Source organism: Ictalurus punctatus, unplaced genomic scaffold, assembly GCF_001660625.3.
Source record: "Ictalurus punctatus breed USDA103 unplaced genomic scaffold, Coco_2.0 Super-Scaffold_100060, whole genome shotgun sequence".
In the NCBI taxonomy this organism is placed as follows: domain Eukaryota; kingdom Metazoa; phylum Chordata; class Actinopteri; order Siluriformes; family Ictaluridae; genus Ictalurus; species Ictalurus punctatus.
The window spans coordinates 652,011-676,376 of record NW_026521090.1 but is presented as its reverse complement, the minus strand read 5'-3'; the positions used below and the strand labels follow the sequence as shown (position 1 = coordinate 676,376).

Below are 24,366 nucleotides of genomic sequence, written 5' to 3'. Positions count from 1 at the left end.
CTCGGCATCTCTAATAAGCAGTAAGTTTTGGCAAAACTCAAAACATGACAACTCAGACACAAAACCATTGCTATTCACAAAACAAAGTCTACTAAATACTGAAACAGTATATAAAAAAAAATAGTAAATAAAAAACACGTGGACTGCAGCATGTATAGAAACATTTCTTTAGGATTAAATTTAAGCACTTTTTAAAAATTGTGTTCAAACCCCCAATTTTTTTTTTTTTAAATCCCTACACAAATCTAATGCTGTTGGCTGCAGTGAATTACTCTGACAGCCCCATTATTGACTCCCACACAATTGTGCCTGACAGCACACTCAATAAAAACATCCCAAAAGAACAGTCGAACCTTAAAACAGACAACTCGACAATTAGAACGTAAATGGCGTCAAACCAAACTGGTGATATTTCAAACAGCATGGAAGGAGAGCCTACTGAAATATAGGAAATCTCTTGGCGATGCTAGAAAAATCTATTTCTCCACCTTAATAGGAGACAACAAAAACAATTCTAGATTCCTTTTCAACACAGTAGCAAAATTAACTAGGAATAAAACCACTGCAGAGAGAAACACTCAATCATTACATAGCAGTGAAGATTTCATGAAATTTTTCATTGATAAGGTTGAAAATATTAGACGTGAAATACAGGCCATTAAATTAAAACTGGACAGTACTGTAACAAACCCATTACATGACAATGTAGCAATATCAGATCAATGTTTAGAGTGTTTTGCTCCGCTTAGAGAGACCGAACTAGCTACATTAATCTCTTCAGCCAATTCATCAACTTGCATACTAGATCCCGTACCTACATGTTTGTTTAAACAGATTGGTCCAGGAGTAATTGAACCACTTCTAAATATAATCAATTCTTCCCTAAGCACTGGCTATGTACCTAAATCACTTAAATTAGCAGTTATTAAACCCTTGATTAAAAAACCTGATCTTGACCCGTCTCAATTGTCCAACTATAGACCAATATCAAATCTCCCCTTCATCTCTAAGATTTTAGAAAAGGTTGTAGCAAAGCAGCTATGCTCGTACTTAGATAGGAATAACATTCATGAAATGTATCAGTCAGGATTTAGACCTCATCATAGCACAGAGACAGCATTAGTTAAAGTAGTAAATGACCTTCTACTGACCTCTGATCAGGGTTGTGTCTCGCTGCTTGTGTTACTCGACCTTAGTGCAGCATTTGATACTATAGATCACACTATTCTCCTTGATAGATTAGAAAATGTTGTTGGTATTAAGGGAACAGTCCTCTCCTGGCTCAGGTCTTATCTGACCAATCGTTATCAGTTCGTAGATGTAATTGGTGAATTCTCCATGCGTACTGAGGTTACTTTTGGTGTTCCACAGGGTTCTGTTTTAGGCCCACTGCTCTTTACTTTATATATGCTACCCCTAGGTCAAATTATTCGTAAACATGGAATTAGCTTCCACTGTTATGCTGATGATACGCAGTTGTATGTTTCAGCGAAGCCAGAGGACAGACAGAAGCTTAGTAAAGTTGAGGATTGTGTAAAGGACATTAGACATTGGATGTTAATTAATTTCCTTCTACTTAATTCTGATAAAACAGAAATACTTTTATTAGGCCCACGTGTAGCTAGAAGTAAGCGTTCTGATCAAATGGTTACTCTGGATGGTCTTTCTGTTTCATCATGTGCAGCAGTTAAAGACCTTGGAGTGATTATTGACTCCAGCCTATAATTTGATGCTCATGTAGATAATATTACTAGGATAGCCTTCTTTCATCTCAGAAATATTTCTAAAATAAGAAACATATTGTCACTACATGATGCGGAAATACTAGTTCATGCATTCGTCACCTCTACATTAGATTACTGTAATGCCTTACTGTCTGGATGTTCCAGTAGGAATATAAATAAGCTCCAGTTAGTCCAGAATGCAGCTGCTAGAGTCCTAACTAGAACCAGAAGATACGACCATATCACACCGATATTATCAATACTGCATTGGCTCCCAGTAAAATCTCGCATTAATTATAAAATACTTTTATTAACCTATAAAGCACTAAACGGTCTCGCGCCACAATATCTAAGCGACCTTTTGGTTTTATATGATCCGCCACGCCTACTTAGATCAAAAGATGCAGGCTATCTGACGGTACCTTGAATAGTGAAGGCTACAGCAGGGGGAGGAGCTTTCTCTTATAGAACCCCACAGTTATGGAACAGTCTTCCTATTAGTGTTCGGGACTCAGACACAGTCTCAGTGTTTAAGTCTAAGCTTAAAACGTATTTGTTTACTCAAGCCTACCCTGACTAGATTCTGTTCTACTACTTCGCAGTCATAATAATCTTTTTTCTCCCTCGCTCCTTTCACCGAGCCCCACACGAATTTATGGGGATACTAGAGATCCAGATCCTTTCTGCCTCTGGATGGAGCTCAAATCTTCTTTAATTCCAGACTGCTGGGACTACGGCTGCTCTTAACGCCATACAGACTTCATATAAATCCATAATGAACTTTTTCACACTATCTGATGTTACCCAGATGAGGACGGGTTCCCTTCTGAGTCGGGTTCCTCTCAAGGTTTCTTCCTCTTAAAACATCTTAGGGAGTTTTTCCTTGCCACCGTCGCCACTCACTGGCTTGCTCAGTTGGGATAAATTCACACCTTTAATATCTGTACACCGTGTTGATATTTCTGTAAAGCTGCTTTGAGACAATGTCTATTGTAAAAAGCACTATACAAATAAAATTGAATTGAATAATGGCGCACTACACGGCCGGCTCTAACAGTGCTGGTGCCATATCTGTCCGGCTCTCGAAAGTATTTTCGCCCCATTCATGTTTTGCCATGGCGAGCACCATCCACATTTTCTTCAGGAAATGTACCGATCTAGTTATTATTATAATTAATGGTGCTTGAAAAGCACTACTATTGTTATTTGGCAAACTTATTATAATTATAATTATTCCTCTTCTTCCACTTTTTTTTTCGGTGCGAAACTAGTCCCACACCGTTTGTCAGAGATCGACGGTTGAGGTGTCAAATCGATCGTCTTATTGAGCAGAGGTGTGCTGTGTATTACGGAAGTTATTGGAATGTCGGCATTCCCGGTACGGAAGCGCAAAGTCGGAAAATTTCCCATAGACTTGCATTGAGTTGCGAAAGAATTGGCACTCTACACCACCAGCTCTAAAAGAATTGCCTCCATACACGCCCGGCTCTCAAAAGTATTGGCGCCCAATCTGGCCGACTCTCAAAAGTACTGGCACCCCGCATGGCTGGCTCTCCATAGTATTTCCGCCCTACACGGCCAGCTCTCAGAAGTATTGGCACCCTGTGACTCCAGCTCTCAAAAGAATTGGCGTCCAGCTCTCAAAAGAATTGGCACCCTACGCCGTCAGCTGTCAAAATTATTGGCACCCCACTCTTCTGGCTGTCAAAAGTATTGGCACGCTACGCTTTCGGCTATCGAAAGTATTGGCGCCTGATCTGAATTTTGCCATGTCAAGCAGCACACATTTTCTTCAGGAAATGTACTGGTCTAGTTTATTATTATTATTATTATTATTATTATTATTATTATTATTATTATTGTTGTTGTTGTGTGTGTGTGTGTGTGTGTGTGTGTGTGTGTGTGTATCTGTCTTATTATTTCTGTGTCTGTGTTATTATTTCAGACATCAGATATTTCTCATCTATATTAAATGTTTTCTACACATTTGATCATTTTAGAAAATGTTTGAAGGATTTTTACACGCACCCCTGCTCTCATCAGACAGAACCTCGATTGGGAAACACTGGGTTAGTTACCCGTCTGACCAATGTGTTTAACTTACTCTCCATCATCACTTTTATTCTGAGTAACATTCATTATTCACACAAAAACTACTTACACACCAATCCTCACTAATATCAGGATACTCGCTCTCATTAAGGGAAAACCAGAAAAAATAAATTTCTGCAGATATTTCAGTAAACTTACTCAGTGTATGAGTTCTGCTTCTTTATCTAATGATCTGCTGAGTGTTTCTAGCTCCTGTTATTTTATTTTAGTTTATATATTTGTATAGAGCTCTGACAGTTGTTCGTGCACAGCTGAATGAAGTCACGAGATAATAAATGAAGGTAATGAAATGATAATGTGTGTGATGTAGATTTTACCAGACTTTTAATCCGTATTTGCAGCGTTTTCAGGCTTTTACTTTCAGTATTTACAGGCCTTTGCTCGATGAATCATAAAGCTGTCTGAAAACAAACCATATCTGTGTGTGTGTGTGTGTGTGTGTGTGTTTATTACCCTACCTCACTGCCCCTCCCCCTCTGCAGAATAAAGGGTTAGGAAGTGAAAGTGAAAGTCAGAGTCTCCATTTTGTGTGGAGGAGAAAATACAGCATTTCAGGAGTAAAAACACAGTGAGTGTCTACATCTAAAGCTATAATATATAAACACACTGAATGTGCACTAGATGCAGAAGAGTTTTGTGGGTTTGTACTGAAGTTTGAATGTACACAGGTTGTTTAATGACTTGATTGACTATTTCCTGTAAGTGAACTCTGTGCTGATACAGGGTTTGATTTAACACACCGATGTTGGAGTGAAGTAAACGTGTGTCCTGCTGTAATCTGGAGAAGGAGACATGACCTCCAACATGAGTGTGTCTGGAGAACAGGACTTAAAGAGAGAAGAGAGGTGAGTTACTTTTCCATTCACCAGCAATAAACACACACCGTCTCATGGAACAGATCTGTATCTCTAAACACTCACTAGTTTACAGAGGAACTAGACTTTGGTTTAAGGTGTTTAATAGCAGTGAATATATCACTGATCTGATCTAAGAACAGTTTAGAGGAATCATTCACTGAGAGAAGAGTAAAAAGGACTGTGTAATGTGGAGGAGAAGAGCAGCGTAGCTTTGAGTCAGTGAACTCTGCAGGCTTTAAGACCCAGCTGAGTCAGTTATCTGTGACTGGGACTCCTGACATCAGTGTACTTCCTGAGGTATGAGGCGTGTCTCCTGTTTGAATAAGTGTGCAGTCTGGAGCTGAATTAAAAAGATGGAATTATCGGTGTTTAATGATGAACACATTGTGTAACAGTGAGACAGCAGAGTATTAATTATTGCTGATATTTCTGTTTAATTCTAGAATGATGAAGAGAAAGAGATCAGACTCACCAGAACCCAGCTGTGTGTCCATGAAGAGTGACTGGTCAATGCATCATCCAGTTAACTTCAGAGACGGAGCCAGTTCTCTGTCTGATGTGAGGTCAGTACAGTGAGGTGTTTTACAGCAGTGTTCCACCTGATCAAACTCACTGGTCTCATTCTGAAGCCCTTCATGATCTTTATCAGGTGTTGAAGCAGTAAAACACTAAACTGTGCAGTGCTGCAGCTCTCGGACTGGCAGTGAGGAAAACTGCTTTAAGAGTTCAGTTCAGCCTGCAGTCCCTGAGCTGGAGGGTCTGTGGTGCTACACAACAACATTTACACCTGGACATTAATGACTAGATCACTATTTTATTCATAAACATGTTAGTGTCAGTGAGAAATCCTGAAATCAGTGTATTGTGTTAAGAGGATCGTGTTAAATATCTGTCTCTGTATGTATTAGTGTGTGTTGTGCAGCTATGAATACATATAGTCTATATCACATCATGTGTTTTATTTCTTCACAGACCACAACAGAAGAAATCAAACCTCAGCAGAAATCAGTTGGACTCCATATTCAAGGTGTGTGTCTTTTTAATGTGTGTAACTTGTGTGTGAGCAGGTTGCAGGTTTTTTATTTAAGATAACGACAATTTACAGATTTATTGATGTGCAGCAGCATTATGGGTAATCAGGCAGAATTTCAGCTGTAACTGCGGGAATAGAAAGAGACTTTTATTCTTTTTATAAAATAAAAGCATCTCTCAGTGTGTAACATTATAATATTTAGATGTGTTCCTGTGTGTTTCTAACCAGGAGCTGGAACACAAAGTCATCACTCTGATAAAGAATGAGCTGAAGAGGTTTAGGAAGCTCCTGAGTCCAGATTACCCAGCATGCACTGAGAGGGAGGTGGAGGATGAGGAGGATCTGCACAGTGTCGGAGACGGAGCGCTGAAGATCACACTGCACGTCCTGAAGAACATGAACCACACAGATCTCGCTAACACACTGCACAACAGTAAGAGCTCTGAGTCATGGCTTTATTCCATCAGGTTCACTTTAGAGAGAGGAAATAGTTTTAGATAGGAACACTTTTAGTTTGAAGTTCGAGTTTAGTATCATGTGCATCTGCTGCTTTTCTGTTCTGTTCGTGGTCCAGCTTGTGGCGACTCTGTACAATGGTCCTGTTCCTTCAGGAACATTTACTACATGAATCAGGAATGAACAGCAGCATTTGAATTTGACATTTAATCCTGTGTTCAGTGATTTTACATTAAAACATCTTATTACTTTGTTTATTAGAACTCGCCTCTGTGTATCAAAAAAAGCTGAAATCCAGCCTGAGAGAGAAGTTTAAAAGAATTAATGAAGGAATCTCACAGCATGGAAGCTCAGCACTTCTGAATGAGATCTACACAGATCTCTACATCACAGAGGGTTGGAGTGGAGACGTCAATAATGAACATGAGGTGAGACAGATTGAGACAGCGTCCAGGAGACCAGCAGCACAGGAGACACCCATCAAATGTAATGATCTCTTTAAAGACGAGTCCATCAGAAGAGTGCTGACTAAAGGAGTTGCTGGAATTGGAAAAACAGTCTCTGTGCAGAAGTTCATTCTGGACTGGGCTGAAGGAAAAGCAAATCAGGACGTCACCTTCATGTTTCCACTTCCCTTTAGAGAGCTGAATCTGATGAAGCAGAAACATCTCAGTCTGATGGATCTTCTTCACTTTTTCCCTGAAATAAGAAAACTAGAAGTAATAGACTGTGACTCCTACAAAGTGGTGTTGATCTTTGATGGTCTGGATGAGTGTCGACTTCCTCTAAATTTCCAGAAGAATGAGAGATTGTGTGATGTGACAGAGTCAGCCTCAGTGGATGTGCTGCTGACGAACCTCATCAAGGGGAATCTGTTTCCCTCTGCTCTCCTCTGGATCACCTCTCGACCAGGAGCAGCCAATCAGATCCCTCCTGAGTGTGTAGACCAGGTAACAGAGGTACGAGGGTTCAGTGATCCTCAGAAAGAGGAGTACTTCAGGAAGAGGATCAGTGATCAGAGCCTGGCCAATAAAATCATCTCACACATGAAGTCTTCAAGAAGCCTCTACATCATGTGCCACATCCCAGTCTTCTGCTGGATCTCAGCCACTGTTCTAGAGAGAATGTTGGGTGAAGCAGAGAGTGGAGAGATCCCCAAGACTCTGACTCAAATGTTCACACACTTCCTGATCTTTCAGATCAAACACAAGGACCAAAAGTACCATCAGAAATGTGACCCTGATCCTCAGCAGACCAGAGAGAGTATCCTGGCACTGGGAAAACTGGCTTTCCAACAGCTGGAGAAAGGAAACCTGATCTTCTATGAGGAAGACCTGAGAGAGTGTGGCATTGATGTCAGAGAAGTGTCGGTGTACTCAGGAGTGTGTACCCAAATCTTCAGAGAGGAGTTTGGGCTTCACCTGGGGAAGGTGTTCAGCTTTGTACATCTGAGTGTTCAGGAGTTTCTGGCTGCTTTATACACGTTTCTCTCCTTCATCAGCAGAAATGTAACAGAACAACAATCCACTGATCTGTCTGATCTTTTCACCAAGTCAGACATGTCTGATCTCCTCAGGAGTGCAGTGAACAAGGCCTTACAGAGTGAGAACGGACACCTGGACCTGTTCCTCCGCTTCCTTCTGGGTCTCTCACTGGAGTCCAATCAGACACTCTTACGAGGCTTAATACCACAGACAGGAAGCAGTTCTCACAGCAAACAGGAAACAGTCGAGTACATCAAGGAGAAGATCAGGGAGAATCCATCTCCAGAGAACTCCATCAATCTGTTCCACTGTCTGAATGAACTGGATGATCATTCTCTAGTGCAGGAAGTACAAACTTACCTGAACAGAGAAGGATACAGGTGTCTCAGTGGAACCAGACTCTCTCCTGCTCAGTGGTCAGCTCTGGTGTTTGTGTTACTGAACTCAGATCAGGAGCTGGAAGAGTTTGATTTGAGGAAATATGACCGATCAGAGGAATGTCTTCTGAAGCTGCTGCCAGTGGTCAAAGCCTCCAGAAAAGCTGTGTGAGTATTTTTATTTATAAATGTATTACTGCATGGTTTATTATTTTAATGTAACACTGAACTGCACTGTTTGGATTAATGCTGGTTAATAATTACTCTAATCATCTTTAAACAAACCTCTGGTACTGTTACAGAAGAGTTTCACTTTTTACACCAACACGTTACGTCTGCACTGAGGGCGGGGCCATATGGACCAAACCTTATATCACCATTTATTACCTTTTCTCTAAAACTGATGAAGAAATGATCTCTACAGAATAACTGCATGTATTCATCACTGCTTTTTCATCATTTTGTGAATTAAACACCAGTCAAAGGCACTTTTTCTTTTCTCCTTTCATTTGAAAGTGACATTGAACAGAACTTCACAACCGAGAAGAAGAAAAACAGAACACTGTCACCATGGGAACAATATGAATACAACATGTGACACTGGTGATATAGAGGATATAGGAAAATATCTATCAATAGACATGATTGATTATTCTATTTTCTGGTCCTATGATATGTATCAGCGTATCACACCACCCAATCTGCACTGAGGAACACACGTGAGAGTGTCGTGGAAAACAATCTTTCCATCCTAAGTTAAAAACTTCAAAGACAGAGGGTTTGTAGATGCCAAAGGGCATTAACCTCTTCTTTCTAAAAACAAACCAATCTCCATCGCCTTAATGAATTATTCATATCTATATGATACCTTTCATTTGTGGTGCATGCATTGTCAGTTGGATTTTCTTAAAGGTTTTATTGGGACAAGGTCATTTTTTGCAGCGCATGAGCCTTGCATTGAATTTTCGGAAAGGTTTCATCAGGACAGGATTTTTACCCTGTCCCAGATTTCCCCCTTATACCTTAATGACCTTCTGGCTTTAGTCCCAGCCTGGTACACTTCATCCTGGAAGTCTGATCTGTTATTGTGACACTGGTATTGAAGCTTAAAGAGCTTTGATTGGAAACACAGTTCTGGTGAATGTCTAATTGCTCATTTATTGCCAGAGTAAAGCTGCTTTAGACAAAACACACAGTTCTTCTAACTCCGTTTACACAGGACATACAGAGATGCAGAAAAACACCTGATGTTCAGTAACACATAGACGTCTTCTAGCTCACTGCACACTTACAATAGAACTTGATTAAAAACTCTTCTGTGCTCCTTATGCTTCTTAATATTGATTATACACATAGATTATGTTTGTTAACTAATATTGATTATTAGATTATGCTTCTAAGTATTCTAATTCTAAATGTTAGTTACACATATTGATTAGACTTCATCAATATATTCTACAAGAGAGAATAAGGACACTTTCACACCTACATTGCTTGGTTTGGATCAGACTTTCTCTTTAGATTGGATCTGTAGGGTTGCAGCCGTATACCGGTGATGACCGCGGTATGAAAATTTACGGTTATCATACTGTGTAAATTCACCTACGCATTCACATCTCCTTTACTCCTCTGCTGTCTGTCAGATTCGTAAACTTACTCCACACACACACACACACACTCACACACACGCGCGCACCCGCACATACACGCAAACACACACACACACACACACACACACTCTTCCTCAATTAATAATAATAATAATAGTGCTGATGTGGTGTCCTGTCCTCTGATTTCTGTGTGTGAGAGAAACACACTCACATTTCTGTTACATGGTAACGAGTAAGTGTATTATGGCTGTTTGTGTGTTTGAGATCAGTGTTCTGATATTTCATAATTTCTCTTCCAGGCTGCGTGAGTGTGATCTGACAGAGGAAAGCTGTAGAGTTCTGTCCTCAGTTCTCAGCTCAAACTCCTCCAGACTGAGAGAACTGGACCTGAGACACAATAATAACCTGCAGGATTCAGGAGTGACGCTGCTCTCTGCTGGACTGGATAATGCACACTGTACACTGGAGAAATTGTGGTACACACACACACACACACACACACACACACACACACACACACACACAAACACACAGGAGGCAGTACAGATGTTTTCTGTACCTCCCCTTTTGTTCACTTTCACTTCCTCTGTCATGTTCTCCCAGCTATGTTAAGGGGAAAAGAGTAAACGTATATATAGGGGCGAGGTTTAGAGACTGAATGAGCATGTTTACCTGACCAGAAATGTTGTTACGTCCTTTTCTTGCAGTGCTTGCGAGTGTGTTAATCGAGGAGTGTGTGTTTCCAGGGAACGTGAAGAGGATGTGGTGCAGGCAGGTTAGCCTACGCTAGCGGGCTGTTTTCTTCCTCTGGTGAATGCCTCGGCTCTTTTTAAATATTAAACCTCGGTTAAACAGGACTTGTTTAACAATACCCGAATAAATTGTTAACTTGTCAAAGGTTTAAACAAGAAAACAGTCGTCACAGCATTTGAAACCTTTTTTGTGATCTCCATCATGCCTTAGCCGCCAAGCTAATTGTAATGAATTTACCTCAGCCTGTTCACCCCACCAACATTATGTCACTAATTCAGTTCACTTTCCTGATGGGCACTTTGTTTTAAACTGGTGGTCCCTTTGAGATCTTTGTGTTTGTGATGACATCGAAGGTCACATGACAATGCCACATGGCGGATGTAGCATGTCAGGGATTGTAGTCATACTACACTGTTACGAACCCAGTCTAGGTTGGGCCGCAACATACAAAAAGAAAAAAAAGAAAAGGTTTGGTGAGACCAAGATTGCGTTTGTTTTGCTTTTATTCTCCAAACAGAGCACCTTTTATATACATAGTGGTTTTAATCTTCAGAAGCCGGCCAGGCCAAAATAATAAACAAAAATACCCTCTAACTTACCAAAGAAAAATAACTACACTACAAGAAAAGAAAACAAAAATACACCGTCTTCCCTCACTCCCTAGCTAACCCAAAAACAGGTGAAAAGAAGAATCAACACAAATGGTGCCGACTTCCTACAAACCACTCTTAACCGTGCACTATTTACAGACGTGACTATTAGTGTTAATTAACAAAAGTAATATGTACATATATATACAAGGGTATCACATCACATGAATCGTAACGGGGCAGATCATAAACAAAGTCAAAATAGGCATAAGGTCATACACAGGTGAAAAGCACTTCTCTCTACACACAACACAATGCAATGATCTTCCCTGGGATGGAGACTGACGAGGCTTAAGTACACTTCGGGAAATGTGCAGGCAACCAATCCTGTCGCACCAGGCCGGAGCAGGCGTGGACAAGACGTGATCATCCAGTAGCAAGCCAGAACATACGCATGCAGTAGGCGGGGCCTATAGAAGGGGGAGGAGACAAAAGAAACCCATCCCACCACCGACATAGACACACAAATGGCACATAGAGCACACAGAAATACATTGAATAACGTAACATCACACATATACTGATTAGTATGTACACACTCGGGCGCATTTAAATGAGTGTTGCATGACCAAGTTACAGTTTGCAGTGAGATTTTGTTGATAAAAATTGAAGAGGTATTTATGAACAGTTTGGACACTTCCCAGGTTCTTAAATTGGGAGTGGGAGTTGATGTAGGACTGCTGGCGGCTGTTCTTGTAAGCATCCCTGCTGGTCTCGTGGAGGTCAGTAGTGGATAGCTGGCATTCAGTGCCAGACAATCACATGAAAAGGTTTTCTATGTCTTTCCCAGGTGCTGAAATGATGTTGCAGCTAATCATATTTTTTCACGTTTTATTTTAATGCTCGTCTCGACAGGGTTCGAATCCCACTCCCACTTGTGTGAAAAATTGTTTCACACAACTTTATGCATTATAAGCACAAAGACATACATGTAACACAGTTCTGAAATAATTACAACGCATTAGTATTATAATTTGCTTTAAAATGGTTTCTGTGTTTGATGGCCAGAGTATTGTTATTAAATGATTAATTGTTGAAAAATATTTATCAAATGTGTAACATAGAACAAAACACTTTTGCAGCAGTTTTATATTATTTATACTTCTTACATTTACAAAATGTCAACAATTGAAATAAAAATGTTGTTTAGATTATTTGCATTTTAAGCACTTTAAACAGGCACTGTAAACCAAAATCAATAATAGTGAAGAAACACATATATACATACGTGTGTGTGAGACAAATAAAATTTTAATGTGGATACTGTAAGTGTGTCCTTATTTACATATTAATACAAACTTAAACTTATGCAGTAAAATAAAGTGAAAATATATCTACATTAGTTAAATATTCAGCAGAAGTGCAAGATATTTACAGTGGAACACTTCTATTCATTTTCTTTTTTTCTGCCACCCATCTCAGTCTTTTTCAGCTCATAAAAAGCAGACTTACTATTTGGGCCCTGCTTCAGTTCACTTTTACAAAATATACACAAGCAACCAATGTGTGGAGATTCTGGCCTTTTACGTTTCTGCTGTCCTTTCTCCTTCAATCGTTTCTTTGTGGTTTCAAGTTCTCTCTGAAAGAACTCTCCTTCCATAAAGTCTTGAAATGATATTCTGGGGTTTGTTAGTCCTTCACCACTGTAAGCTTTAAAAACCTTTGTGGAACAGTAGAAGAACCTGATTTTAAAAAGTGGACAGAGGAGTGCTGGCTCAAATTTAGCCTATTACCCCAAAACACTTAAAATTCAACATAGAAGCAAATACTCACATCTATCTCCGAACCCAGTTGGAGATAGAAAAAAAGACACCAGCTGTGAGTGAGAAGAAGCAAGGGTTGGTTCCATTCCATCACATGAGATCCACACCGATGAGAATTCTCAGAAGTGATCTGACACCTGGAGCTCAAGCTCAAGTATTTATACTGTATTTACACAGTAGATAACCAACATATTTCAGAAAGACTATATCAATACCAATAGGGTTAAAAAAGAGCTCATCTACATTACCATTATGTTTTGAAAAAGGCCTTTCCAATTTACCATTAGGTTCGAAAGTGGAGAGAGACAAAACAATTTAGAGAGACCTTGGTCTCCCTCTTATCTCACGGGATCAGCTTGACTCAGCTACCCTTATAAATGGCTCCTCATGGTTTTCTCAAGTCCTTCCTTGCGAGACAAGAATCTTCACCATCTGAATTATGAGTAAGTTACATTTTTCTGTATTTCTGGTTTATATTTTATTTTCATATTTGCTCTATATCTCTATTTTATATATAGTTATACTGCTTGGTTTACTGTACTTCCTACGTCATAATATCATTATATTACCCTTCTACTATCCTACTACTCTTTATTTTTTATAAAGAGTATTTTATAAAGAGTATATATTTTATTATTATAAGATATTACCCTTATAATATCTTAATACTCCTTTTTATTATTTATTATTAATGTTATGTGTGTGAGAGAGAGACAGAGAGAGAGAGAGTGTGTGTGTGTTATGTCTATATGCCTGACCTTGACTGTACGAGTGTGTGTGTGTGTGTGTGTGTGTGTGTGTGTTTGCACTCCTCAGCTCTTATACTGCTTTTTGACTAATAAACCATAGTGTGTTACTCTTAAAAGATCTTAAAGTGTGAATCCAATTCGTCAATATCCACCTAATACCGCTTCTTTGTGTCTAGGTGCCCGTCGTCATTTTTCCTTCTCTTCGTTCCCCCCCTCTCAGATACAGAATCCATGCCGTGAATGTGTGTATTGACGCCTCTACACAGACAGACCCTCCGCCTGACCCTCCCTCCAGCTTTCAGTCTGAGGATGGTGTCACCTTCTCTGATCTGGGCTCTGACCATTCTTCCCTCTTCTCACCGTTCAGTCCACCCTACTCCCAGTGGTCTCCTTATTTCACCTTTGCTGACTATCCCATGTCCCCAGGACACACCCCATTTTCTTCCCCCTACTGCTCTCCTCAAGATTACGCACCCACCAGTCCTGTGAATTATCAATAAAATTACATATTACTCATACTAGGTCTTGCTCATGTTTATTTCATGTCATTTTTATCCACAACAGGAGCCATCGCTCTTATTTTTTCTCGACCATTGCTGCATGCTCCTGATCCACAATCTTTCGCATGTCCTTCTTCCCACAATGATTCTTTAGCAAGTTGTCAATGGCCTCCTTCATTGGGATGTCCACCATTTGTGGTCCAGCACAAACACCCTCCAACCAGTCTCCACAGGTCTAGTGCAGGTGCTCTAGGACAAGGCCAGCACGGGCAGAGGTGGTATAGCTCCACATGGGCACCATGAGATGAAGACAGCAAGGGCACAGGCAGAGTGCCAGTGGATTCTACTAGAACAACAAAAGAGCATGAAGAGTGTTACTCTACAGATAATAAATATATGATAACAGTGTCAAGTTTTTTTCTTCTTTAAAATGCTTACCTGACTTTAGCTGAGGATGTACAGTCACATCAAGAACAGCAGGAGAGTCTCCAGACTGGGCATTGGGTGGGCTGCTTTGTTCAGATGGATTTAAAGGCTGAGTGCTCTTGGTCTTGTGCTTTTCCCAGTCCAGCAGAACAGGGTGATGTCCAGGTTCAACATACTCCAGCCCAAACCTCCACCCGAATCTTTGTTGGACACCTGAAGGGCAGGACACTTTGGCATTCCTGTCACCCTCTCTGAGATACTATTGAGATCGGCAATCAGACATGGATCAAACACTCCTGGAAGCAGAACACCTGGCTGTTTCAGGTCCACCAGATGCTGAAAGTTCCAGCGTGACACTCCAGTCATGCCCTGGGCTTGAAACAGTTCTGAGGAAACATGTGAGCATAAAGACTCCTGTAGTCTCTTCCTGCTGAAGGTTCTTTATCATGTAAATGGTGTACCCCATGTCATTTTCTTGTATTTGCCAAACTGCAAGATGTATTCACCAAAAACTTCTCTCTTGTCTGAGACATCCCCTCCTCTCTGACAGACCACAGTCAGAGCGTTTTTGTCTGAAGCTTATCCTTCATCGGTGCCGACTTGTCCTGCAGAGACGGGTTATTTTTGATCAGTCTGGCCTCCTCGGTTGGCTCCTGAAGGAGATATACCAGTGGTCTTTTAGAGAACACAACCTTAACTCTTCCTGGGAAAAACACAACTTTTTGTGCATGATGACCTGTAAGACAGAAAAAGCAGTATTTGTTAGATGTTACTAATTCTGTGTTAAAATAAAACTTTAGAATAATCACATTCAATGTGTTTTCATGAAACTTAAAAGGTGCAGCTGTACACTTTGTTTTCTGACATTCGAAAACATTACACAAAAATACAGTCATGAAATAGGTCTACATAAAAAACAACAACAACAAAGTCATGGGCATTCATATTTTCGCTTTTAATCAGCTAATTATGTGTTAGAGAGCAAAGACTCCAACAGGACTACTCCAAAGGTGAAACTAATGTAGGTTTAGAATAGTGTAATGTATGTGAACTGATAAACACTACAATAAATGAAAAATAACGGTCATAGTCATTCATTCATCGTTTAGCTTGTAATTAACCAGCCACATGTTAAAGAGCACAAACTCTCTCCTAGCAGGAGCATTCAATTCAATTCAATTCAATTTTATTTGTACAATAGACATTAATTCCATTAATTTCCAAAGTCTTTTTACAATAGACATTAATTCCATGTTTACGAATAATTTGACCTAGGGGTAGCATATATAAAGTAAAGAGCAGTGGGCCTAAAACAGAACCCTGTGGAACTCCAAAAGTAACCTCAGTACGCATGGAGAAATCACCATTTACATCTACGAACTGATAACGATCGGTCAGATAAGACCTGAGCCAGGAGAGGACTGTTTCCTTAATACCAACAACATTTTTTAATCTATCAAGTAGAATAGTGTGATCTATAGTATCAAAAGCTGCAGTAAGGTCGAGTAACACAAGCAGCGAGACACAACCCTGATCGTAAGTCAGTAGAAGGTCATTTACTACTTTAACTAACGCTGTCTCTGTGCTATGATGAGGTCTAAATCCTGACTGATACATTTCATGAATGTTATTCCTATCTAAGTACGAGCATAACTGCTTTGCTACAACCTTTTCTAAAATCTTAGAGATGAAGGGGAGATTTGATATTGGTCTATAGTTGGACAATTGAGACGGGTCAAGATCAGGTTTTTTAATCAAGGGTTTAATAACTGCTAATTTAAGTGATTTAGGTACATAGCCAGTGCTTAGGGAAGAATTGATTATATTTAGAAGTGGTTCAATTACTCCTGGACCAATCTGTTTAAACAAACATGTAGGTACGGGATCTAGTATGCAAGTTGATGAATTGGCTGAAGAGATTAATGTAGCTAGTTCGGTCTCTCTAAGCGGAGCAAAACACTCCAAACATTGATCTGATGCATTACGTGCATGTTCACGGAAAAGCGTGTGTGACTTCTGTGTCACACTGATAAAACTTAGTCCGTGTTGTGTCTTTGCTTCTACGAGCTAAAGATGCAGAATTAGATCAGACACTTGACAGACCGGTCATGAACTCTAACTCTTTACTTCACATCTGCCAATTCCGGGCATACACTTTTCTAGCGCCACCCACAACCCGGATACATGACATCTCCCCTTTATTTAGACTTAGACTAACACTTTAGTTTGAACATTTATTATTAGGATTGTCGTGACGATTTAAACATAACCCTTTACAATGTCTCACAATCAATAACTCAAAATATCTTCTTTTCCTTCTCTCCAAATTTTAAACAAACAAACACATGAAAACTTCACTTATGTATATCATCCTATGCATCAATAATTAATTAACATGCATGCACATGGCATGCTAAATTGCTCCTCTATTTAGACTCCACAATTCAAGTCTTGGAATCCTTCGGGGAGTTTTGTTTGTCTCTGTGGTCCCTTTTGCGATGCACCACCACCATCTTGTGGTGTAATTTGGTGTAGCATCTTTCTGAACTCTGGTTGTGCAATGAAAAGTTTTCCTGAAACAGCTGGCTCTGGCTGCTTTTGATGATCACCTGGAATTTCCCTTTTCTCCTCTGTTCATTTTATTTATCTTTAAATGGGAGACTTTTTAACACATGCTTTCATTAAAAATGGTTTCAAGTTTCAATTATAATAAAGCCTTTGTTCAAACAAACAAAAAAAACCCTTCTGTTTTCATTTCTTTAAGGATCATTGTAACTGAATAATAATAATAATAATAATAATAATAATAATAATAATAATAATAATAATAATAATAATAATAATAGTGCTGATATGGTGTCCTGTCCTCTTATTTGTGTGTGTGAGAGAAAAATACTCACATTTCTGTTACATGGTAAAGAGTAAGTGTATTATGACTGTGTGTGTGTTTGAGATCAGTGTTCTGATATTTCATTGTTTTTCTTCCAGGCTGTGTGAGTGTAATCTGACAGAGGAAAGCTGTAGAGTTCTGTCCTCAGTTCTCAGCTCAAACTCCTCCAGACTGAGAGAATTGGACCTGAGTGACAATAACCTGCATGATTCAGGAGTGAAGCTGCTCTCTGCTGGACTGGAGAATCCACACTGTACACTGGAGATACTGAGGTACACACACACACACACACACACACGCATACACACGCATACACACTCAATAAACAAACAAATAAATAAATAAATATAGTAATAATAATAATAATAATAATAATAATAATAGTAACTTTATTTATATAGCACATTTCATGCATAAAATCCAGCTCAAAATGCTTCACAATGGAAAAGATATATATATAAAAAAAAAAAAAGATAAATTTAATATTAAAGAAGACCTATTTTAATCCTTTTTAGAAGATGTAATATAAGTCTCAGGTGTCCCCAGAATGTGTCTGTGAAGTTTCAGCCCAAAATACCCCACAGATCATTTATTATACCCTTCTGAAAATGCCCCTTTTTGGGTGGAAGCAAAAACACGCTGTTTTCCTGTGTGTGTCTCTTTAAATGCAAATGAGTTGCTGTGCCCCGGAAGAGAACAGCTTCTGTTTCGGGTAGTACATTAGCCGTGGAATCTGCTAACCACCTCATTCGGAAAGGCAATTTACAAACATTCACCAAATATAAAGTGCGATACTTACGTCTTCTGGATATGAAGCTGGATCACAAACAGTTGGTACTGATCCGTTCTTCAGAATCAAGTTTTTAGTAAATCCTGCTTTGTATTGACCCACGTTCACAAAGCAGTCTGGTGTGAAATGATTTAAGGTATTTTTGGGGCACGAGTCCAAGTCTGAGTCCAAAAGTATGGGATTCATTTTCTGTCAAAAGTTTTGTGGTCATGGATCGAAAAATAATAAGCGTGAATCAAACATTTAAAAACACATGTAAAATTATATCACACAAAACTGAAACATGAATTCAAAGTCTTCTGAAACGCACACAAAATCATGTTTCCTTGCTTATATTACAGTGTTTTTGTGCTCTCTGACATTTTCTGCTCATGTTTTCTTTTTCTGAATGCTTATGCTGGTTTTCCCTTCGCTTGTTTACACATTCTCCAATTGCTTTTCCAAATGTTGTAGTTCGAGTTTCATGTAAATCAGGGTGGGCTTTAGCGACACCATTGGTCCACTACAGCTCCTCCTCTAGCCAATTAATCGAAGAGGGGAGTTGATGTCAATCCACTGCGACTCATGGCTGTTGTGTTCATAGATATACATAGACTCCACATTGGCCGCTGGATCCTAGGTCAACGTCGCCGCCATATTGATCTGGGCAACAGTAATAATTCAATTCAATTCAATTTTATTTGTATAGCGCTTTTTACAATAGACATTGTCTCAAAGCAGCTTTACAGAAATATCAACATGGTATACAGATATTAAAGGTGTGAATTTGTCCCAACTGAGCAAGCCACTGAGTGGCGACGGTGGCAAGGAAAAACTCCCTAAGATGTTTAAAGAGGAAGAAACCTTGAGAGGAACCCGACTCAGAAGGGAACCCATCCTCATCTGGGTAACAACAGATAGTGTGAAAAAGTTCATTATGGATTTATATGAAGTCTGTATGGCCTTAGTAGCAGCCGTAGTCCCAGCAGTCTGGAACTAGAGAAGATTTGAGCTCCATCCAGAGGCAGAAAGGATCTGTATCTCTAGTATCTCCATAAATTCGTGTGGGGCTCGGCGAAAGGAGAGAGGGAGAAAAAAGATTATTATGACTGCAAAGTAGTAGAACAGAATCTAGTCAGGGTCGGCTTGAGTAAACAAATACGTTTTAAGCCTAGACTTAAACACTGAGATTGTGTCTGAGTCCCGAACACTAATAGGAAGACTGTTCCATAACTGTGGGGCTCTATAAGAGAAAGCTCTTCCCCCTGCTGTAGCCTTCACTATTCGAGATACCGTCAGATAGCCTGCATCTTTTGATCTACAGTGAGGGGAAAAAAGTATTTGATCCCCTGCTGATTTTGTACGTTTGCCCACTGACAAAGAAATGATCAGTCTATAATTTTAATGGTAGATTTATTTGAACAGTGAGAGACAGAATAACAACAAGAAAATCCAGAAAAACGCACGTCAAAAATGTTATAAATTGATTTGCATTTTAATGAGAGAAATAAGTATTTGACCCCCTCTCAATCAGAAAGATTTCTGGCTCCCAGGTGTCTTTTATACAGGTAACAAGCTGAGATTAGGAGCACACTCTTAAAGGGAGTGCTCCTAATCTCAGCTTGTTACCTGTATAAAAGACACCTGTCCACAGAAGCAATCAATCAATCAGATTCCAAACTCTCCACCATGGCCAAGACCAAAGAGCTCTCCAAGGATGTCAGGGACAAGACTGTAGACCTACACAAGTCTGGAATGGGCTACAAGACCATTGCCAAGCAGCTTGGTGAGAAGGGGACAACAGTTGGTGCGATTATTTGCAAATGGAAGAAACACAAAAGAACTGTCAATCTCCCTCGGCCTGGGGCTCCATGCAAGATCTCACCTCGTGGAGTTGCAATGATCATTAGAACAGTGAGGAATCAGCCCAGAACTACACGGGAGGATCTTGTCAATGATCTCAAGGCAGCTGGGACCATAGTCACCAAGAAAACAATTGGTAACACACTACGCCGTGAAGGACTGAAATCCTGCAGCGCCCGCAAGGTCCCCCTGCTCAAGAAAGCACATATACATGCCCGTCTGAAGTTTGCCAATGAACATCTGAATGATTCAGAGGACAACTGGGTGAAAGTGTTGTGGTCAGATGAGACCAATATGGAGCTCTTTGGCATCAACTCAACTCGCCGTGTTTGGAGGAGGAGGAATGCTGCCTATGACCCCAAGAACACCATCCCCACCATCAAACATGGAGGTGGAAACATTATGCTTTGGGGGTGTTTTTCTGCTAAGGGGACAGGACAACTTCACCGCATCAAAGGGACGATGGACGGGGCCATGTACCATCAAATCTTGGGTGAAAACCTCCTTCCCTCAGACAGGGCATTGAAAATGAGTCGTGGATGGATATTCCAGCATGACGATGACCCAAAACACGCGGCCAAGGCAACAAAGGAGTGGCTCAAGAAGAAGCACATTAAGGTCCTGGAGTGGCCTAGCCAGTCTCCAGACCTTAATCCCATAGAAAATCTGTGGAGGGAACTGAAGGTTCGAGTTGCCAAACGTCAGCCTCGAAACCTTAATGACTTGGAGAAGATCTGCAAAGAGGAGTGGGACAAAATCCCTCCTGAGATGTGTGCAAACCTGGTGGCCAACTACAAGAAACGTCTGACCTCTGTGATTGCCAGCAAGGGTTTTGCCACCAAGTACTAAGTCATGTTTTGCAGAGGGGTCAAATACTTATTTCCCTCATTAAAATGCAAATCAATTTATAACATTTTTGACATGCGTTTTTCTGGATTTTCTTGTTGGTATTCTGTCTCTCACTGTTCAAATAAATCTACCATTAAAATTATAGAATGATCATTTCTTTATCAGTGGGCAAACGTACAAAATCAGCAGGGGATCAAATACTTTTTTCCCTTACTGTAAGTAGGCGTGGCGGATCATATAAAACCAAAAGGTCGCTTAGATATTGTGGCACGAGACTGTTTAGTGCTTTATAGGTTAATAAAAGTATTTTATAGTTAATGCGAGATTTTACTGGGAGCCAATGCAGTGTGGATAAGATCGGGGTGATGTGGTCGTATCTTCAAGTTCTAGTTAGGACTCTAGCAGCTGCATTCTGGACTAACTGGAGCTTATTTATATTCCTACTGGAACATCCACACAATAAGGCATTACAGTAATCTAATCTAGGGGTGACGAATGCATGAACTAGTATTTCCGCATCATGTAGTGACAATATGTTTCTTATCTTAGAAATATTTCTGAGATGAAAGAAGGCTATCCTAGTAATATTATCTACATGAGCATCAAATGATAGGCTGGAGTCAATAATCACTCCAAGGTCTTTAACTGCTTTACATGATGAAACAGAAAGACCATCCATAGTAACCATGTGATCAGAAAGATTACTTCTAGCTACACATGGGCCTAATAAAAGTATTTCTGTTTTATCAGAATTTAGTAAAAGGAAGTTAGTTAACATCCAAAGTCTAATGTCCTTTACACAATCCTTAACTTTACTAAGCTGCTGTCTGTCCTCTGGCTTTGATGAAACATACAGCTGTGTATCATCAGCATAACAGTGGAAGCTAATTCTATGTTTACGAATAATTTGACCTAGGGGTAGCATATATAAAGTAAAGAGCAGTGGGCCTAAAACAGAACCCTGTGGAACTCCAAAAGTAACCTCAGTACGCATGGAGAAATCACCATTTACATCTACGAACTGATAACGAACGGTCAGATAAGACCTGAGCCAGGAGAGGGCTGTTCCCTTAATACCAACAACATTTTCTAATCTATCAAGGAGAATAGTGTGATCTATAGTATCAAAAGCTGCACTAAGGTCGAGTAACACAAGCAGCGAAACACAACCCTGATCGGAGGTCAGTAGAAGGTCATTTACTACTTTAACTAACGCTGTCTCTGTGCTATGATGATGATGATGATGATGATAAGTCTCAGTTTATATTATAGTTTATATTATAAACTAAAGTTTTATTAGTTGTTAATTAACTTTACACATTAAAGAGTTCCTGTGTAAATGCTCCTACACACACGTTATGAATAAATTCATTTGTATCCAGTGTGATAAATGAAGCCCAGTGTTTTATATGAGTAAAACATTAAAGTGTGTATTGTATATGGTGTGGATTAACATTGTTTCTGCTATTGAGCTTTGTTTTTCTGTGTGTGTGTGTATGTGTGTGTGTGTGTGTGTGTGAGAGAGAGAGAGAGAGAGAGAGAGAGAGAGAGAGAGAGAGAGAGAGAGAGAGAGCGCGAGAGATAGAAAGTTATTAGATTAAGATCCAGAGAACAATGAACACCAACTGTTTTAGTGTCTCTGTGAATCTCAGCTTGGTGTTAATGCTGAAATATCTACATCACTTCTCACATCAGAACAAAGTACATGTATTTCTACAGCTTGTAGATCAGTGTACATTACACACACATTTACTTTAATAACATCACAATACTAGTTTATTGTTTATACACAGGCTGTTCATTTTGTATTTTTATCCTGACATTAGAACCTTCTGTTCAGGTAAACACTTTATTTCCCACCTGATGGAAACTCCTTGTTCCACAATCAGATAAATAAATCTAATGCTTCCTCATTTCTCTTCCAGGCTGTGTATGTGTAAACTGACAGAGGAAAGCTGTAGAGTTCTGTCCTCAGTTCTCAGCTCAAACTCCTCCAGACTGAGAGAACTGAACCTGAGTAACAATAATCTGCAGGATTCAGGAGTGAAGCTGCTCTCTGCTGGACTGGAGAATCCACACTGTACACTGGAGAAACTGAAGTACACACACACACACACACACACACACACACACACACACACACACACACACACACACACACACACACACACACACACACACACACACACACACACACACACACACACACACACACACACACACATATCCAGTTTCCATCTGTGGTAATTGTAATGATGTGATATATTGTTACTGTTGTGTGTGAGATGGAGAGTAGATGTTCTGTATATAAAGATTTTGTGTAGTTGATGATTTCATGTTTTCTTTCTTACAGGATGCGTTACTGCAGTATTACAGATGAAGGTTGTGCTGCTCTGGCTTCAGCTCTGAGGTCAAACTCCTCATCACACCTGAGAGAACTGTATCTGGAGTGGAATAATCCAGGAGAATCAGGAGTCAAGCTGCTCTCTGATCTACTGAAGGACCCATACTGTAAACTGGAGACACTACAGTGAGTTACTGACTTAGTGTCTCTTTTCTCTAATCTACTGTATCATACTGAATAGTGTGTGTGTGTGTGTGCGTGTGCGTGTGTGTTTACACTGATGATGTTCTCTGTCTTACAGCATTAAGGGTAATAAACTCACCAGGACTGGCGTATGACAGGAGTCTCACCTCAAACCTCTTCTCCAGGATAAAGCAGTTTTGGTGAAGAGTTAGAACCTGTCCGACATTTCCAGCAGTTTGGGACCTGAATCATTAAACTTAAAGGGGCAGAGCAGAAACAAAGTCAAGAACAGGCAGAAGGTCATACATAGGAGAAATCAACACACGTAACCAAATATCTGCTTGTTGTCCCTAATTTTACCAAATTACCAAATACTATTAAGATTTAATGCCAGGTACTTACATCAGCTTGAGGATGAAGAAAAACACAGAGTGAGAAAAGAAAGGGTCCAATTTATTGCTTCAACACACGAGATCCACACAATGGACGTCCCAAAGTGATCTAAAAATCCCCAAAGACGGGGCTCCCTTTTATACAGTTTATCAAACTTAGTACACGCCCCTTGTTTTGCCCGAATACCAATATGTATGATTTCTGTGTGATTTCCTCAACTATTATCTTGAATTCCGGGTGCTTTCCAACACCCTTTATATTTTCCTTTCTTTACTTTCTGAGAACCATTAAAAACATGTTTCTGGGGATCTCCAAAACCATTAAGTTTGACCTTGCTCTGCTTTCCTTTTTTAAAAACCAACTTCTGCTTTCCATGGCATTTTTGAGCTGTCCATCATCGAGAGAAGACCTTAGCTGTGTTTTGTGCTTATTCTCTTTCAATCACGGGTAAGTACATTTATGTTTATACATATGCCTATATATATATATATATATATATATATATATATATATATATATATATATATATATAGTATCTCACAAAAGTGAGTGCACCCCTCACATTTTTGTAAATATTTGAT

The 24,366-nt window shown here is 39.7% G+C and overlaps 1 protein-coding gene across 4 annotated transcripts; it reads left to right on the top strand.

Annotated features, from left to right (window-relative positions):
* Nucleotides 1-4,308: 4,308 nt before the first annotated feature.
* Nucleotides 4,309-24,129, top strand: LOC108261144 (NACHT, LRR and PYD domains-containing protein 3). 4 transcript variants are annotated; one of them, XM_053679053.1, is made up of 11 exons: nucleotides 4,309-4,404; nucleotides 4,560-4,681; nucleotides 5,137-5,256; nucleotides 5,666-5,720; nucleotides 5,955-6,159; nucleotides 6,444-8,211; nucleotides 9,953-10,129; nucleotides 17,483-17,656; nucleotides 22,791-22,964; nucleotides 23,219-23,395; nucleotides 23,511-24,129. In XM_053679053.1, the coding sequence occupies exons 2-11, from the start codon at nucleotides 4,629-4,631 to the stop codon at nucleotides 23,545-23,547; spliced, it is 2,940 nt and encodes a 979-aa protein (XP_053535028.1). In that variant the 5' UTR covers nucleotides 4,309-4,404; nucleotides 4,560-4,628; the 3' UTR covers nucleotides 23,548-24,129. The 4 variants fall into 4 exon arrangements, with proteins under 4 accessions (XP_053535028.1, XP_053535029.1, XP_053535031.1 ...); XM_053679054.1 differs by lacking the exon at nucleotides 9,953-10,129 and having other exon boundaries at nucleotides 23,511-24,122; XM_053679055.1 differs by lacking the exons at nucleotides 4,309-4,404; nucleotides 4,560-4,681 and having other exon boundaries at nucleotides 5,148-5,256; nucleotides 5,343-5,720; nucleotides 23,511-24,118.
* The last annotated feature ends 237 nt before the right edge of the window (nucleotides 24,130-24,366 follow it).

Coding starts and splice junctions, on each gene's coding strand:
- LOC108261144 (XM_053679053.1), top strand. CDS start 4,629: ATGACCTCCAACATGAGTGTGTCTGGAGAACAGGACTTAAAGAGAGAA. Junction 6,160..6,443: donor CGCTAACACACTGCACAACA/GTAAGAGCTCTG, acceptor TTTGTTTATTAG/AACTCGCCTCTGTGTATCAA. Junction 8,212..9,952: donor AAAGCCTCCAGAAAAGCTGT/GTGAGTATTTTT, acceptor TTTCTCTTCCAG/GCTGCGTGAGTGTGATCTGA.